This window comes from Triturus cristatus, chromosome 6 (assembly GCF_964204655.1).
Source record: "Triturus cristatus chromosome 6, aTriCri1.1, whole genome shotgun sequence".
Taxonomy (NCBI): Eukaryota; Metazoa; Chordata; class Amphibia; order Caudata; family Salamandridae; genus Triturus; species Triturus cristatus.
In genome coordinates, this window is record NC_140589.1 from 114,700,765 (window position 1) to 114,719,092 (window position 18,328).

General features: G+C 45.0%; 1 protein-coding gene across 1 annotated transcript in view; it reads left to right on the forward strand.

The window, feature by feature from the left end:
* LOC146816481 (exportin-5-like) overlaps positions 1–18,328 on the forward strand; it is a 1,583,592-nt gene that overhangs the window by 200,292 nt on the left and 1,364,972 nt on the right. The window contains 1 exon segment of the mRNA XM_085610325.1: positions 4,877–5,059. Coding sequence (XP_085466451.1) covers positions 4,877–5,059 — 183 coding nt within the window.

Genomic DNA, 18,328 nt, shown 5'->3' on the forward strand with positions numbered 1-18,328 from the left:
AGTGGGGCAGCAGGTCTTAGCAGAGGCAAGCCCACGCGGGGGAGTCAAGATGGCGTCTGGAGTGGACCAGGAGGGTCCGAGGTACTCCTCTGCTGAAGGGGAGCAAAGGCCAGTCTGGAGCAACCAGGCCAGTGATGAAAAACTGTCGTGGTGCGTCGTGAAGAGGGCCACTAGCCCACGGCGAGTGGCCGGACAACGCGGTGAGCAGCAAGGAGCAGAAGGGCCCCCACGCAGATCTCGTGGATGCTGGGGAGGCAGGCTTCGGTGCTGGAGCTACTCAGGGTTAGGGCTTCTCAAACCCTAGGTGCACTCACTCGAGGGTCCCTCGGTGGTTGTGCTAGATAAGTGTCGTGCAGGTTCTGAAGATAGCCGGTCCCGCAGGTCTCGTCACACCTACGAATCTCAGCTGGGCTGACGATGTAGGTAGAGGTCAGAGATGGCGAGGAATCCGGGTCTCGTCGAGCTGGGCAGTCTTGATCCGTAGGAGAGACGTGCAGCAAACCGCAAGCGCTTAGGTGGTGCCTGCTGGTGCAGGGTGGCTACTCCTTAGCCACAAGGGAGAGTCTTCAGAAAGAGTCAAGAGTTCCTTTCGTGGAAAGTAGTTCAAGTTTCAGAATTATCCAATTTGGGAAGGGGACTCGCTCCTACCTTTATACTAGGAAAAGGGGCTGGCCCGTGACTAGGTCCTACCTATGGGTGGGACCAGGAGGGGGGTAGTTACACCCCTATCCTTTGTCCGGCTTCGCCCCAGCTCAGGGGCTGGGGTGCCCCCGAAACTGGTTTGAGCCGGGCTATGCACAGTGAGCACCGGGGTGCCACTTGCAATCACCTTCCTTTCAGCCCTGCCTACCTGGGATACACAAACCCTGTCTGGGATGGTGCTAGCACCGCCCTCGACAGGAAACCCTTTGTCCAAGCTCCCCTCGCTGGAAGGTCTCCCAGCAGCAGGAGGTCAGACTTGTGTCTGGTGGCAGCATCCATTTTGTGATGCTGAGGCTTGAGTTAACTTTAACCGGGGTTCAAGGTTACTTCCATGTCGTGTCCCTCTAGAAGGGTGGAATGCTAACCCCGTCGCCAGAATTGGTGAGGGGTTCGTATTCCAATTCGTATGATACCTTACTCGACATGTGTGGGTGATGCGATGCCATAGTTAGCAAATAACCGCGAGGATTATAATGCATTTTAAGGTAGATGGCACGCGTCACCAAGGAACAGCTATTAGGACTTGGTTCCGCAAGCCGCCGACGGGCTCAGCTCGCGCCAGAGCACCATCTCACATGATTCCCCGCACTCTGCCTTCAGGATTGATAAGGCCTGCCATAGGAGTGACTGATAGGAATCCATGCGTCCATTTTAGGGTTAGGTATAGGAAAACTACACCTACAGCAACGGGTGATTACACCACCTTGCCCCAGCTGTCGTGCAGCCAGTTGTGTCAGATTTGGGTGGCCATCCAGGGGTGGCATAATACATGCTGCAGCCCCTGGTAGGCCCTGGGTACGCCTATGCCCTGGATACCGGTGGTATGCTGATACAGGGACTGATAAGGCGGCCCAGTTCCAATTCGTGGATGCACCTAATGTACATGTGTGTTAATCTGGAGAGAGAACAGCTAGGCTGTGGGTCTGATTGGCAGGCCCACAGCCAGGGAAAGTCGTAAACCACTGAAGCAAAAGCAAAAAATCTGGGTGATCATAGGATTGCAGACCCTACTCTCCTACACACACCACTTGCACGGCAACAAGCTTTTCAGCCCCTGCTGCTTCGCACCGGCAATGCACACGTCGCGCAGGCTGTAAGCGCAGTGCAGGGCTCCTAAAGGCAGTGGGAGCAGCTCCATTCCAGCAGTGCACACGTTGCGCATGATGAAAAGCGCGGTGCCAGGCTCTTAAAGGCAGGGGAAGTGGATGGGCTATGTCGATGACTCAGATACGTATAACGTCATCCTCATCAGCCCGCCCCAGCTAAGCTTAGGCCTATCAGAGCAGCTGGTTTGGATGAGGGTGGGCAACAGCTCTTAAAAAACGGCCCAAACAACGATAAAGACTATAAAGGGCTAAAAACTGAAAATGCCATTGCGAGCTACTCACGGGGCCTCGGGGAGCTAACGGTAGCTCGCGATCGACCGGTTGGAGACCCCTGCTCTACACCCTCCTAGTCTGACCTTTCAGGCCACCAAACGCTAGTGGGTAGCAGGATCTGCCATCACCTCTCCCACTGGTGCACAATCACGTCGGACAGGTGGATTTTGCAAATAGTCAGAAGGAGCTACTCCCTCCCCTTTGAGATTACCCCTCCATCCATGCCACCTCAATACCATCGTATGTCGGAGGATCGCCTGGCCCTTTCCAATAGGAAGTTTCGGCACTCTTGTTGAGTGTGTTTCTGCCCCAGAAGTAGGTTGTGGTTGCTATTCCCACTACTTTTTGGTACTCAAGAAGGACAAAGGCCTGCGTCCTATCTTGGAACTCCGGAACGTCAACTGCTTCCTCCGGAATCCAATGATTAAAAAGTGCAGTTAAAACTATCTTAAGGATACCCTCTTAATTCTTTGTTCATTTATTCGGGGTTCTTTAGATAGGGTTAAAAACTAATATTAGATGGTCTTGGGGTATTATCACCCTACCATCGCTCCAAATGATATTGTCAACGTGTTTCTGCCAATCCTTTTTCGCCACTAACGGTCGATGGCCTTCTTCAGAACTATGAGATCCTGGTCTTATGTCACTGTCGCTCAGTCAGTCTAATTAGTAATTAGTAAATTAGAAAGAAATTCAATGCTCCAGTCCTGTTTATCTCACACGAAGGGGACCCCAGAGAGGGTGGCTATCTCCTCCTATGCCTTTTAGGTGTATCATTGAAAATCTACACCTGCCAACTATCGACCCATCACTCATCTACCCTTTATTTGTAAGATAATGACAAAATGAGGAGTATGTGATCAAGTACAATGTCACGTCAACGCTTACCATATCCTGCACAACTACCAGTCTAACTTCAGATCATGCTGCTGCATTGAGAAAGCTACCTTACAAATCTTAGGCAATGCTCCCCTGACCCCATATTTTGATTTTTTGTCTATCTTTGTAATCTAGAACTTACGTTGAATTGATGCATTTAAGTAGAACCAGCCCTGCAAGTCTAATAATACAAAGGTTTGTTAAAAGAAATCCCAGGTCTGCAACATGGTGTCCCAACTGGAAACCCTAGCCCTACTCTTCAGATGTGACCGAAGAGGTTTGGACAACTTTCCTCCAATCTTATTTCAACAGAGACCTAGGAACCCAAACTTGCACAAATATTCTTTCGGCTGAATTGGAAGTATCATTGTCCCAAACCGACTCCATCTCTACATCGGAACAGCTTTTTACAATCATGAACAATCAAATTTGTAAAAGAATCTCTAAGGGCAAATGGCAGGGAGGCTCCAGGCCCCAATGGGATCCCGCCAATATTGTTCAAACTTGATCAAGACTATTAGGCCAAAGCAGTAAAACCGATTTTTGAATCAATCCTGCAAATATCAACGTTACCGTCATCCTAGAGGGGCTCTATTATCTCTCCAATTTATAAAAAAAAAGGTCATAGGAACGATCCAAAAAAGTACCGGTTAGTAGCTCTACTGGATAACGATGCCAAATATTATGCAGGATTAATACTACAAAAACTAACGATTTGGACTTTTTAATAGGAAAAATATAAGGTCTTGCAGACAAGCAGTGCTAGCAAGCTTCTCCGGAGAAGATGTCCAATTGAGCTGCCGTTTGGTAAAATTCCTAACCATTGTGGACACAAGAATAAAAAGACAAACTAATCAACAAGTGGTTGCATAATGACACAATCAAATGAACTTAAAGGCGACTCCGGGCGGAAGTGGCCATTATCAAAAAGGCAGCAGATGGGGTGATCGCACAAAAAACTAAATGCCACTGCAACTGTTGGTTTTTAGCTGCGCTGGATGGCTGTTGGAAGCCCGCCATTGCTGCACTTACACTTGAAACACGCCCACCACGGATTCCATGAATTAAACAAATTCAAAAGCGACCTTGGGCGGACGAGGTCTTTAACAATGCTGCAGCAGATGATCCGACTGAGTTATAAACTAAAAAGCTACCACAATATTTGGGTTTTAACTGTACTGGTAATCTTTCTATCTGCGATCTTTACACATAGAACTTGCCCTCTTTTCTCCCTAGCAAGGGACTCAGAACCACAATACCCTAGTGATGTTATTTTGAAAATTTTAGCCAACTTCCCTTCGATTTTATATGCGAAACCAAGTTGTTGCAAAATCGGATAATCTGATTTCCTAAAGTAAATTATTGTAACCGTTTTAATTAATCACGCAAATAAAGTATGTTACATGTTACTCTTCAGACCTGAAAGTGTAAAGGTATCTTTCTGTTGCTAACACATAATATGATCACACCATGATGATATCGCAGGAAACAGTAGAGCTATGGGTGTTTCTTGAAGATATAGCACGGGAAAAAGTACTTGACTGTAAATGTCTCCACGTCTGCAGTGGCCAATTGAAAAGTCATACAACTCAACCCACCATGTGTGGCTCTATAAATGTCAGTAAAAAGTAAGTACGCTTTTTTATTCTGAATACTCACTTTCATATAGGTCACCTTAGATAACTGATACAATGCCGTGGGTTGCCATCTACCAAAAATGTAATTCTTCTGTGTGTATTTGCCTTATGACAGGATTACCTCTGACGAAGAGAGCTAAACATTCATACATCTATCACAGCACTGGCCTTGTATCAACCAATGTTGTCAGCTTTCCAAATGTTAATCTTGATGCTTGAATGTAGTGCAATGTTTGTTGCTATGATTTCAGTGTTCATCTTTTTGATTTGCTACATTAGGAGATAAATGCAGAGCTAGTGTTGCTTGTCCTGTGGCGACTGGCAGAAGATGTGGTGACATTGCAAATAGAACCTGTGCTCCGTGGGCCCAAACTCAAGAGTGCCCTTGCTGAAAATATGAAGGAAATTCTGACCATTATCCTGAGTTTACTTGAGAAAAATGTGCTTCAGTACAGAATTATGGTAAGTCCATTGAGAGGGAATAGATTTGTTGTTGTGCCTGATTCTGTCAGTACCTAATAGTAATGATCCTATTGGTAGGCCCCATTGCAGAATACTGTAGATGGAGGAGAAACAGCGATCTTGAATTACATAGTGTATCTTCCATCTGACACTACTTGTATGAGAAATGCAAAGGTACATCATTTTTCATTTACGAGCTAGGTTGAAAGCAAAGATTGAATTATTTCATCTTCCTGAGCTTTGTTCACTGTTGACCTGTCTGAATGCTTTTCACTATTTTTTTTCTTTTTTCCGAATAAATTGGCAGACGCACTGCCAAACCAATGCAGTGCTACCCTTGAAGCGCTCAGAAGGAATGTCCCTATCTAGATAGAAAGGAATTTGATCTATATCAAATCTCCCTCCAGAAAGGTGCAGCTCCAATTCTAAAATAAATTCTTATTAAAAGAATTACAGTTGTACTAGTTGCGCTTCCATTTTTTTTTGTCATACTGCTGAATACTGAAACTTCCTTCGGAATGAAATATAATATCCAAAGCAATAATCTGCAGGTATATGCGATGCTTGGACTAACTGCACATAACCTATCCAAACACTAGGGCATGTAACAATACCCCACTATAACCAATAGTTTGACCATATTAATTTTAAAGATAGTACTGACCCTGTGTACTTGTAACCATTCTTGTCCTGTGAGTTCTATTTTGATATGTGATTCTGTCTGTATTACATGTACTGCAACTGTTACCTTCCTTTCCCCACAATTGTAAAGCGCTCTGATATCCCTCAGGATCATGTTCACGCTATATAAAACTTTATAAATAAATAAATAAATATTGTTCTATATTAAAATGTCTTTATGCATTCAGTAAAGTTTGGCAAAAAGGGTCAGTCAATTATTCATTGAAATGTAAGAGCGTACCATCCACATCATGTTTTAGCGTCGTAGACCTATTTTCTATACAAGGAGGTCTATGACTATACCAGTGTTTCAGTCTATTTCTTCACAGGAAATAAGTTAATTTCTATATATCGTTACCCAGGGGCACATAAGGATGAACTGGATTAATTTCCCTTGTATCTCATCAGGGTATATATTTTCATACAGTTCTGTCAATTATTTTAATTTTGTATTGTAGGAAGCTGGCTCTGTATACCAAAGTGAGGTATAGTGTGTACAGAGTCCAGTGGAACCCCAAAGGTAGGCAGAGGTAAAGTAGATCGCACCTCACTCTAATTTTGTGGTAGTGTGGTCGAGCAGTAAGGCAGTATCAGCGGACAGTGTTAAGCATTTGTTGTACACACTCAGTCAGCAAATGCATTCACACACTCAAAGACTGAACTTCAGACCAATTGTTTTTGTATGAAAATATTATTTTAGGTATTTTATTTTCTAGAACCAATTAAGCCTGGCACAGGTAAGTGATAAGTACTTGGCAGTAAATATACAGTTTGTAAACAGTTTGGATTGCAATCGTCAATGCACTTTGTTTTGACTTACAGTATTGGGGCAACCCTGTCTGTTGCATCTTCCCAACGGAAACATTCGGGACATGCAATTGTTTACCTTAACCTGGGCCGCAAATCCGTATAAAGGAGCCTGATCCACCCTAGGAACCTCGGGCCAAACCCTAGACAGTTCAGCGCTTTGAAGAGATATGGCCATTCTATTGAGTCCAATGCCATTAAGGCATCTAAAGAGAGCTCTACTGCATCCTCTGCCATGCAGGTTTGGCGCCCCAGGACAGCGGATGTTTAGAGCTGTATTCCTCCTTGGCATAAAACCAGACTGGTCAGCATGGACCAACGAGGGAATCACAGACACCAGGCGGGAAGCCAGGAGTTTCGCCAGTACCTTAGCCTCGACATTAATTAATGAGATCGGTCGGTACGATCCGCAACTGTCAGAAGGTTTACCCGGCTTCCGGATGACAACAATAGAAGCCAGGTGCTGGTCCTCCGGCAGAACTCCCCTCTCCAGGCTCTCAGCGTACATATTTTTAAGGTGAGGTGCAACTTTTTGGGCCATAGACTTAAGAAATTCAATAGAGACCACATTGGGTCCCATCGCTTTCCCAGACTGAATACTATAAATGGCTTTGCATATTTCTTCATCAGTTATGTCTTCTTCCATGACGGTCCTATCTGACTCTAAAATGGTAGGTAGACGCATATCTACAAGCAGTTGACGGGAGTCCTCAGCTGTATATGTAGTTGAGGAGGCATAGACTTTTTCTAGGTGGTTAGCAAATGCCTCCGCAATATCTTGCAGATCCGAGATCTGTACCTCCCCATCAGTGGTCAGATTGGGGACCCAACGGTCCGCTTGCTCCCTTCTTTCCAGCCAGGCTAACATTTTCCCGGCCCTGTCTCCCATCTCATAAATCCTATGTTGCGTATGTAGCATTCTTGCCGGACCCTTCTCCCCCGCCAGAGTTTTGTATTCCAGCTGCTTAATAGTTAGTTGATGCATGGTGTATTCACTTGGCGAGGAGGCATTTAACTCCTCCAGCCGCAGGAGTTCACTCTCCAATTGTGAAAGCTGTTGAGTTTGTTTCTTGGTATATCCCACTTTTAGCGCCAGGGCCAGCCCTTTCAGGACTGCCTTATAAGCAACATAGAAATATTTTTGATACAAACAATTGTTCTGATTTCAGTCTTTGAGTGTGTGACATCATTTCTTGCCTGAGTGTGTACAGTAAAAGCTTAACACTACCCTCTGATAAAGCCTTTCTGCTCGCCGACACTACCACAAATTGAGAGTAAGGTATTATCTACTTTAACCTCTGTGAAGCCTTTGGGGATCCACTGGACTCTGTGCACACTATACCTTACTTTGGTTGAGTATACACAGAGCCAACTTCCTACAGTCATTGAGAACACATAGAAGGTTTAGAACCTAGATTTCATCTATAAAATCAATTTATTATAGCTTTTTAATCTTCACTTAATGTTTTTAGATTTTTCTGTCGAGTAATATCAAAGATCAAGATTCCTGAGAGAAATTTGGCTCAAAAGGCCTTCTCTTTTTTCGGAAGTACCCTTCATCTGGCAGAAAAAGGCATTCATTGACCCCTAAGTCTGTGTGGAGTGTCTCCAATGGATCACCTGGTGAAGGATTGCAACATCTGTTGTAAGATGTAAAAATGTACATTCAGAGACAGAGAGGGCATCAGAGTGAGGAGCTTCATGGAGGAGATGAAAAACGACAATGAGCTAAAGAAAAGATCTTCTTCTCATGCACCCTCTGGAAAATAGCCTGTTGACAAAGACTTCCACATAGGGAGATCTAAATAAAAATCTTCATCAATACTTTCATTGATCTCGCCGTCCTTCCGGCTCCACTCTAAGGTATCGACGTTGATGACATCGAACCCTTACTTATTTACCCTCAAAAGAGGGCTTGATGTCACATAAACTGTGAAAAATGCTGTTGATTGACATGGACACACAGATATCATTCGATGTAGATGAAAGACCCAACAATGACAAAGGGTTCATGTACAGTAGTGAAGACGTCTCACCATTCAATGTCAAGGATTTCGCTGTCAAAAAAGACCATAGATGTTGTTCCTCTTAATCGACTTCTAGGAAGCTGGAGTTGTCTCCAAGCATGTATGGATTACCAACTCCGTCTGTAGCTTCTCTACAATATTACATTTTCACTAAATTCACCCACTTATCGTTGCCTCAGAAGAGTGGAAATACTCCAAGGTTTTTCACAACCTCATTTACAACTACACTTGAAAAGATAATGGAGACTTTATAAAAGCCTTTTTCTGCTTCTTCCCTTCCAGTTATGCCAGATTCTCCTTTGTTGCCATTTGAGCTATTAAAACCAATTATACCTTTTTAGGATCTTCTCCGACAGCCTCTAGAACCTTTAAATGTGTTGCCAAGAGTGGTTTCAAGACCAGCTTCAATGTCTCCAATACGGAAGAGGAGCCAGAATCCTTTTCCCCTCTCCAAGCCGTTCTCCAGTAAGAAGGAAAAGTTTCAGATCTCCAACAATATCAGTAACATTTTCCATGACTACAGATGTCTCTATATCATGTAGTCTACCTTCGCCAGCGGCTTCCCCATCTAGATATTCTCCAGAGGATGACATCACTACCTTGTGAGAAAGTGGCTCTGTATATACTGTTCCCAAATAGGTACAGGGTGTACAGAGTCCACAGTCCCCAGAGGTTTGGCAGAGGCTAAAGTTAGATATAACCTTACTCTCTAAAGTGGTAGCTTGGTCGAGCAGTAAGGCAGTATCAGGGGACAGTGTAAAGCATTTGTTGTACACACTCAGTCAGCAAATGGTCTCACACACTCAATAACTGAACTCTAGGCCAATGGTTTATATAAAAAATATATGTCTGTTTTATTTTAGAACCAACAATAGGAATTAAAATATACTTTCTCAGAATGAGATGCTTTATATAAATACTTTTGCAATATGCAATTGGCTTTTGTAGAAAGTTACAAGTTGTTGCAATAGGCAACACAGTTTTAAACACAATAATGCATTGGGTTCAATGGAAGTTTCAAGTTATTTGCAATAGATTACTTTCAAGATTACTTTTGGGATTCCAGGACTGGATCCTAGATTCAGTCCTGGGACAGTACTTAGAAACCAGTGATAAAAGTCGACTTAGTTGCTACTAGGATTTTTAAGTAATATTTTGCTATTTTAAAAGTTGACAGAAGAAATTTCATAGAAAACAGTCAATGATTCCCGATGGAAGAAAATTCAAGTTGCAGGTATAGTATGTTCTCGTTACTTTTGTAATCCAGTACTGGGTGCCTAGACTCAGTACTGGAACCTTTATCCAAAACAGGTAAGTAATTACATTTTCGTAATTTATTCGATTTTTAAATAATATTTAAAGTTTGCAGAAATTGACACTTAGAAGAAATTTCACAGAAAAACAGTCAATGATTACCTATGGAAGAAAATTGGGTTACTGGTAAGTACGGTTGTGAATATTTTTCAGAGTCAGTGCTGGGTACCAAGATCCAGCACTAGGGGCTCACCTAATAGCAGGTGAGTATTTTCGTTATGGTTACTCGGCTGATTTTTGGTGAATATTTTAAGTTTTGAAAACTCCACACTTAAAAGACATTTCAGAAGAAACCAGTCAATGTTACCCTATGGAGAAAATTGAGTTATCGGTTTAAAGATAAGTACTTGACTGGCAGAGTTAAGGTTCTGGGCATAGACTCGGGGGGGGGGGGGGGGGGGGGGGTCTCCCGGGGTCAGGTAGGTACAGTTGTTTCACCCTCAGCGGCACAGGGGCAGCCGGGTGCAGAGAGAGTTAGGCCCAATGTTATCCTATGAGAGGCAGGGGGGCCTTGGTTGGTGGCTACTGACTAGCAGGCGACGCGGCTGTGGAAGCTGGGCTCCTGGTCACTTGCTCAGGGCAAACAGGGAAGTAGATAGGTGTAGAGGTTACACTGCCAGGGCGGCTGGGTGCAGGGTGCTTTTGAGCCTTCGAACGCTCAATTGATTTCAATGGGAAAGCTCCGGTATAGAAAAAGACTGCAAGCTCGGGGACAACGATTCTTCAGGTGCCACCACCACTTCGAGAGGTAAGTTGGGTAGTTCGAGGATAGGTAGGTACCCAGGAGTTGGGCACAGGGGCCGCAGGGCGCCGCGTGCAGGGGTGACTTTTGGTGTCGCGAAATCTTACCCTCTGTTGATCGCGGTTGGGGGGGGTACCTGGTTCTGAGGCTGCAGGCGTCGTCCGGAGCGTCGAGGGAAGTCCTTGGGTGCCGGACTCAGGGTCACAGTCGCCGTGGGGTTGTCCTCGTGGTCTTTGTTCACTCCGGAACAGGCCAGGCTTTGCGGGTGCAGAGTGTGTAGGGTTCGCGGTTCCGGGCTGATGCCAGGGATTAGAAGCAGATTTTGAGTAGAGCCTCTACTCATGGGAGTCCCAGGTGCTTTGAGCCAAAAGGTAGCCAGGTCCTCTGGGGTTTGTGAGGTTGCTGGCCACAAGAGGTGCCGGGTTGTAGCAGGAGCAGGTTCGAGGGTCGACAGGCCGGTAGGGCTGGGGCCAAAGCAGTTGGTGTCTTCCTCTTCTTAGCCGCTGCAGGGCAGGTCTTCTTTCTTCTTGCTCTTCTTTGTATTTCGGAATCTGCGATCTGGAGAAGGAACGTTCAGGGTGCCCCTAAATACTTGATTTAGGGGCGTGACAGGTAGGTGAAGGGCAGGTACCAATGGGTCCCTGTCCTGGGGTGAGTAAACCCCCTATTCTGCCACTCTCCTGTGGGAGGGTGGCAGTAGCCTAGTCCTGATTGGGTAGGGCCTCCCATCTTCAAGATGGCGAGCGTCTGGAGATGTGCTTCACCTCGCCTCCCCCACCTGAGGGGTGGGGTTGGCAGGCTGGCACATCCCCTGTCCTTATTTGGGGTTTCCGGCCAAGCTTCCCGCCAGAGTGGGGGGTTGCAGTGGCCTGGGGAAGCTCACAGAGGCGGCATGCCTTTGAAGCTTCCCCCTGCCCATCCTGGGGGAGGATATCTAGCACCTCGCTCAGGATGTGCATTGATGCAGACCCAGGAGAGCAGAGGCTCTCCTACCCAGGGGTTCAGCAACATGTCTGCTGTGTGGCAGCCTAGCCAGCCTCTCAGACTAGACGTGGATTGTAGGTTAGGTTTCAGGGGGCCTCTCTAAGATGCCCTCCGTGGTGCTTGGTACATTAAATCCCATACTGGCATCAGTGTGGGTTTAATGTGCTGAGCAGTTTGATACAAAACTTCTCAATCTTCAGTGTTGCCATTATGGTGCTGTGGAGTTCGTGTTTGACAAACTCCCAGCACCATATACTCTTAAATGGCAGCACTGCACTTACAGGGCCCAGGAATGGACCTGGGTACTGTAGGGGCACAGGGCTCATGCTTCTGTGCCCACACCACTGGCATAGGGCACCCAGCTAGAGGGGTGGCTGATGTATGCCAGGGCAGTGTAGGTGGTGGGCATGGCACAGAGGGATGTGTGCCATGTCGACTGTTTTGTCTTGTACCCAGACACTCAGCCTGCAAGGGCAGTGTGTGTGTGTGTGTGTGTGTGTGTGTGTGTTAGGGTACTGGGCCTCTAAGGGTGGCACAATGAGTGCTGCAGCCCTTAGAGGCCTTCCCTGGTCACAAGGCCCTGGGTACCTAGGGTACCATTTACCAGGGGCTGACATGTGGCCAGGGTTTGCCAATTTGGGTTTGAGGTTTTTGTTTAGGGAAGAAACATAGGCCCTGGGCACTTGATTGGCAGGAGTCCAGGGCACACTCAGTCATTCAGCATTTCAGCAAAAAGTGGGGGCATACCATGCAAGAAAGATGGCACTTTCTCACACAAACCTCCGCAAACGAAAGGTGATGAGACTAACCTTGCCCTATAGAGTCTTCATTGTCTAAGTGGAAGAACCTGGAAAGTCCATCTGTATTGGCATAGGCAGTCCCTGGTCTGTGTTCCACTTCAAAGTCCATTCCCTGTAGGGAGATGGACCACCTTAGTAGTTTAGGATTTTCCCCTTTCATCTGCATTAGCCATCTGAGAGGTCTGTGGTCAGTTTGAACCAGGAAGTGAGTACCAAACAAGTATGGCCTCAACTTCTTCAGGGACCAAACCACAGCAAAGACCTCCCTCTCAATGGCACTCCAACGCTTCTCTCTGGGGAGTAGCCTCCTGCTTATAAAAGCAACAGGTTGGTCTTGGCCTTCATCATTGGTCTGGGATAGGACCGCTCCTATCCCTAGCTCAGAGGCATCAGTCTGCACTATGAACTGCTTGGTATAATCTGGAGCTTTTAGAATTGGTGCTGAGCACATTGCTTCTTTCAGGGTGTCAAAAGCCTTTTGGCAACGGACTGTCCAGTTAACCTTCTTGGGCATCTTCTTGGAGGTGAGTTCTGTGAGGGGGGTCACAATGGACCATTATCCCTTCACAAACCTCCTGTAGTACCCAGTCAAGCCAAGGAATGCCCTGACTTGGGTCTGGGTTGTTGGAGCTACCCAGTCCAGGATGGCCTGGATCTTGGGTTGTAAGGGTTGTGCCTGGCCTCCACCTACAAGGTGGCCCAAGTACACCACAGTGCCCTGCCCTATCTGGCATTTGGATGCCTTGATAGTGAGACCTGCATTTTGCAGAGCCTCTAAAACCTTCCCAAGGTGGATCAGGTGATCCTGCCAGGTGGAGCTAAAGACAGCAATATCATCAAGATAAGCTGCACTAAAGGACTCCAGCCCAGCCCGGACATGGTTCACCAACCTCTGGGAGGTGGCAGGGGCATTCTTTAACCCAAAGGGCATCACAGTAAACTGATAATGCCCATCAGGGGTGGAGAATGCGGTCTTTTCTTTTGCTCCTGGAGCCATGCCAATCTGCCAGTACCCTGCAGTTAAGTCAAAGGTACTGATTTAGATTTTGGATTTAGATTTTAGTTTATTGCACAGTTAATAAAAACTCACAACATTTAATAGCATAGTTTCATTGCTAAAAATTTGGATTTAAAACCACCAATTAAAAGGAAAATATCAGCTTATTTGAGGTCTTTAAAAGAATTTTAAAAAGTCTTAGTTGGAGTCTATTAGTGTCCCGTTTTTTCTTTGAGTCTGGCCGCAACTATTTCAAAAATTTTTGTTGTTCTGCAATTTAATTGAGTTTCCGTGGGGTTAAAACAGAGCAACACGGCCTGTCTGCAGCTGGTTATCCTCCTCTGATTCCAAAGGGTCCGGAGCAGGGAACGCCTTATGTCCAAAAGGTTTTTACAAATACAGATAATGTGTATTAGATCCTCCTTGCCGGAGAGGCATAGTCTGCAAAGATTTTTTGTTTTATCCCTCTTCCAGGGTGCTAAATGTGGCATTATGGGTATGTTTCCTAGGCAGAGGTTAAGGAACTTGTTTTTTGTTTTATGTGTGAGACCCGTTGTTAGGTACTGTTGTGGTTTGAGAGTTGTGTAATCTTTCAAAACTCCCCATCCATGCTCTCTCTTGGCTAAAGTTGCCTTGTCCTCTTTCAATGAGATCGCCTTGGTAACTTTTGTTACCACTCTTTTGAAGGTACCGGCATCGGTTGGAGATTCCCACAGTTCTGTTAGACCCAAGATGACCAGTGATTCCATTAAATAGGTCCTTGCTGGGGATTTGTCTCTTTTTATCAGTTCAATCCAGAGATGTGCATTTAGTGTTCCTTGTTCAGCTTTTCTTATTTTCCACCAGCTTTTTATGTATGCGCCTCTTCTCTCCACTGTTTGTTTTTGTAAGCCGAACTCTAGGCGAATTTGAGCTGGTGACGAGTAAGTTGTAAGGTGGAATATTACCCTATATGCACGACTGATGGTGTTATCCAATGTTGTTGCGTCTTTGCCTTGCATAGATTCAAAGCCATAGGTAAGCATTGGTTGTAAGCGTGCTTTTATTACCTGCAAGAGAGGGCCAAGGGACCGGTCTGGAAGGGCTTTCTGGAGTGGCTTTATCGACATGGAAAAGGTTGTGCCCTTCCGAAGAATGGCTTCTAATTGCTGTTTAAAGGAGCCATTGCAGTCTAATATGATGCCTAAATATTTGTAGGATAGTACCTGCTCTAGTTTCTGACTATCCAAACGCCATAGACATTTCCTTTTTTTATGATAATTTATTGTCATTATTTTGGTTTTGTTTAGGTTGATTTTTAATGAATTAACTTTGGAGAATTCGTTTGTTTTGTCTAAAAGATGTTGAAGGCCAACAGGGGACCGGCTGATGAGGACCAAATCATCGGCGTAAAGGAGGTTGGACAATAGTGTGTCGGCCAGCCGTGGTGCATGAGATGTGATTGTTGTAAGCTCTCTTGGAAGATCTGCTAGAAAAAGGTTAAATAACATTGGGGCCAAGACGCAGCCTTGTTTCAGTCCCTTGTTGGTCTGTATTTTTCTGGAAAGAAACCTCCCAGAACCTAATTTGATCCTGACCCAAGTGTTGGTGTGGAGCATTACCAGCTGCTGTAAAAGCGGTCCTGCAATTCCCCATTTGTCCAGTTTCTGCCAAAGCTTGTGGCGGTCCACATTATCGAAGGCGGCGTAGTAATCGATGAAGCTTAGAAATAGGGAGGTTTTGGTGGTTTTCGCCGCTTCTATCAAAAGGGTTAGCGCCATGATATTTGTTGTAGTTCCATGGCCGCTTCGGAACCCGGTTTGGGTTACTGTGATGATGTTTTTTTCTGTTGCCCAAGCTGTTAAGTCCTCCAAAATTAGGCCCGCATAGTATTTCGCCTCGGTGTCGATTAGAGCTATGAGGCGATAGCTTCTAGGATCTTTCCTGGCCCCCTTTTTGTAGATCGGACTTATGATTGATCCTTTCCAAGATGGTGGAATTATAGTTGTTGTTCTAATTTCACAGAAGACTGGTGCTAGAATTTTGTTCCAAAATGCTGCGTCGTTTTTGTACAATATTGGCGGTATCCCGTTTGGACCGGGGGCTCCCTCTGTTTTACCTTTAGATATTTGGGATATAATTCTGTCCGCTATTTCTGGGTAATGGGTTTCCTCCTTATACTCTGTTAGATCAGAAGGTGATGGTTGTTCTCTGAACTCCTTTTGTGCTTGGTGGTGAGTTGACTTATTCATGTAGGGTGAATTTTCTACTTTATTGGATGTGCTGACCTTTTCTAGGTTCAGATACGTATCATCAGACCGATCATCGCCGATGGAGGTCTCCTCTTCCAGAGCAACTGTATTGAAGTGTGCTTCTAGAAAGTTGGCCCAGTCAGAGTCTGATATATTAGAGTCTATTCCTTTGTGGCCCGGGTTCTGAAGATTATGAATTATTTTCCAGAAGTTAGAGCTGTTCTTTTGTTTAGAACTGTAGGCGATTTTTACCCAGAGGTCCTCATTCAGTTGTCTTTTCCTTGCCCAAATTTTCTTTTTTAATTGAGCTTTTTGAGTGCGAAGCTCCTGTTGTAGGGTATCGGTGTTGGGGTCTTTCCGGAGCCGCTTGAGGATCTTTGTTATACCTCGTTTTATGTTTTTTATCTCTGGCGTTGTTATTTTACCGAAAGTAGACCATGAGGTGTGTCCTTTGTGGGTTTTTATTTCAGTCCCATGTTTAGCTCCCAATGTCTGTGTGAAATTTGCCCAGATGTTGGTTAAGTTAAGATGTGGGCTGGGTGAATGGTGTATGATGACTTTTGCGCTGGCTGCTAACTTCTCGATATCTGACGTTTTACACCTTATTCGTCTGTAGTTTGCTGTGTAATCTATGCCAGTTTGGCTTTTTTGCACCTCTGCTTTGTTTTCGCAAGTCAAGCTCAGATTGGCTTCCAAAGGTAAGTGGTCACTTTGAGAGCCTTCTCCTATCCTAAACTTGCTTATTTTCTCGTAAAGATGAAGAGTCACCAACATATAGTCTAGGTATGAGGTGGTTATTGAAGAGAAGAATGTTGGTGCCGGTGGAATGTCCTCTTCGTGGCGACCGTTGAGTACTCTCAAATTTAGCTGCTCTAGCTCTTTCAACAGTTGGCAAGCTGTTTTTGTAGGTTTGCTTCGGGTCGGGAAAGATTGACTTGGAATTTCCCAAACTTTATCCATTTCCTTGGTCATATCGTCTGTTGTTTTGTCGCCAAAGAGGTGAAGGTTAAAGTCGCCTGCTATAAACGTCTTTTCCATGTCCCTGTCTTCCATTAATTTTGTTAGTACTTTGACGAGTTCCGTTGAACCGGAGTGTCTGTGCTTTGGATGTATATATAAATTGACGATGTATAGCTCTTTAATGGTTGAGTTGGATGTAAGTGTTAATGATAATACCTGTATCGCATTTGGTGGAGTTAGGTTTACTGTAAGTGTTTCTATTTCACCTATTGTTGTTATTGAAGTGAATATTGCCAATCCTCCTGCCCTGTGTCCAAATGGGGAGCTACTGATTGCCGGTTTTGATTGACTTGTATAGCCTTGTAGTGATATTTCATTTGTCTCCCATGTTTCCTGTAGGAGTATCAAGTCGAAGGTATTAAAATAATTTATTATTTCGGGGTCCTCTAGTTTGTCCATGAGACCGTTTATGTTCCAGCTACAAATTTTAAGATTAGATCTTGAGGTATCTCCTGAATTGGTAGTTGGTGCTGGTGCTGTATGTCAATTTACGGTCCGTGTTATGGTTGTTCTGCATAGAGCTAGTTGATTAGGGCTTAGTCGTTGAAGATTAGTTTGATGGTTTCCCACTCCCGGCGATCGACTGAGAGCACCTTTCAAAATCGATTTGACATTTTGATGGCGATCCCGGTAGTTTTCTTCAAGTAGCGGAGTAGGATACGCTGGCCTTTTTACTGCTTGGAGTTTAATTCCCCAATGGGAGAATCTGCTTGTTTCCTGCATGATTTGGTTAGCAACATTGTTAGTTGTCCAGAAGGTCTTCGTTATTTCATTTCCATTGGGCGATTGGGCTGGATGGAATTCGATGGCGAGCAAGTCGAGGGTGTTTATATTTTCTAATTTGTCGATTGAATTAATTAACTTCAGTATGTTGCCCCTATTTAGGGTGTCTGCTCTTCCTCTAGATTTAAATTCGGGTATGAAAAGTATTGTATCTGATTCAGATTCGCTTGGGGGCCGCGATTCCTGGTGTGATTGTTGATTAGTTGTATTGTTCTCTTGTAAGCTCTGGGTATTGGATAATGTTGAGCTATGGATTGTTCTTGCGCTATGTTTTAATTCCTTGGTTTTGCTGCTATCTTCTACTGTTGTAATGTCTGCTTGCAAGTTGCCTTTCAGTTCTTTGGTTTTTGGCTGTATTATGGGGTGTGTACTGTTTGTTGGATGGGCGGTTACTGTAGTCGATGTTCTAGAGATTTCAGATTCTTCTTGGGTATATTTACCGGCTTCTGGGTCCGCTGGTGGTTCCTCTGCTTGACATGCGCTGTAGCCCCTTTTGGTCTTATGGGTTGGGGATCTTAGGTGACACTGTAACTCCTGCCCTGATTGTTCCCTGGTTTCGTCGTTTGTTGTGCTCAAAGTTCCTATTCTTGTTTTGAATGGTGTCTCTTTAACTGATTGATTTATGTGTTGAGGTGAAGGATTTTTGTATTCCATGGGTTGGGATGTAACTCCCGGCTGATCTGGCACCTTTGGTGGAGTTGCCGGGCCGATCTCTTGTGTGGGCGGTTGGCTAGCTGGTTTATTATACCTGCCCTTCCTTATTTGTTTTCTTCGAGTGCGCGCGTTTTTTAGATCCTGCACTAGGTCTACTTGACCTTTTGCTGAGTTGTTCTCTGAGGTCTCTTCTGTTGTTTTTACAAGGTTTGGCTGCTGGAACCGTTGC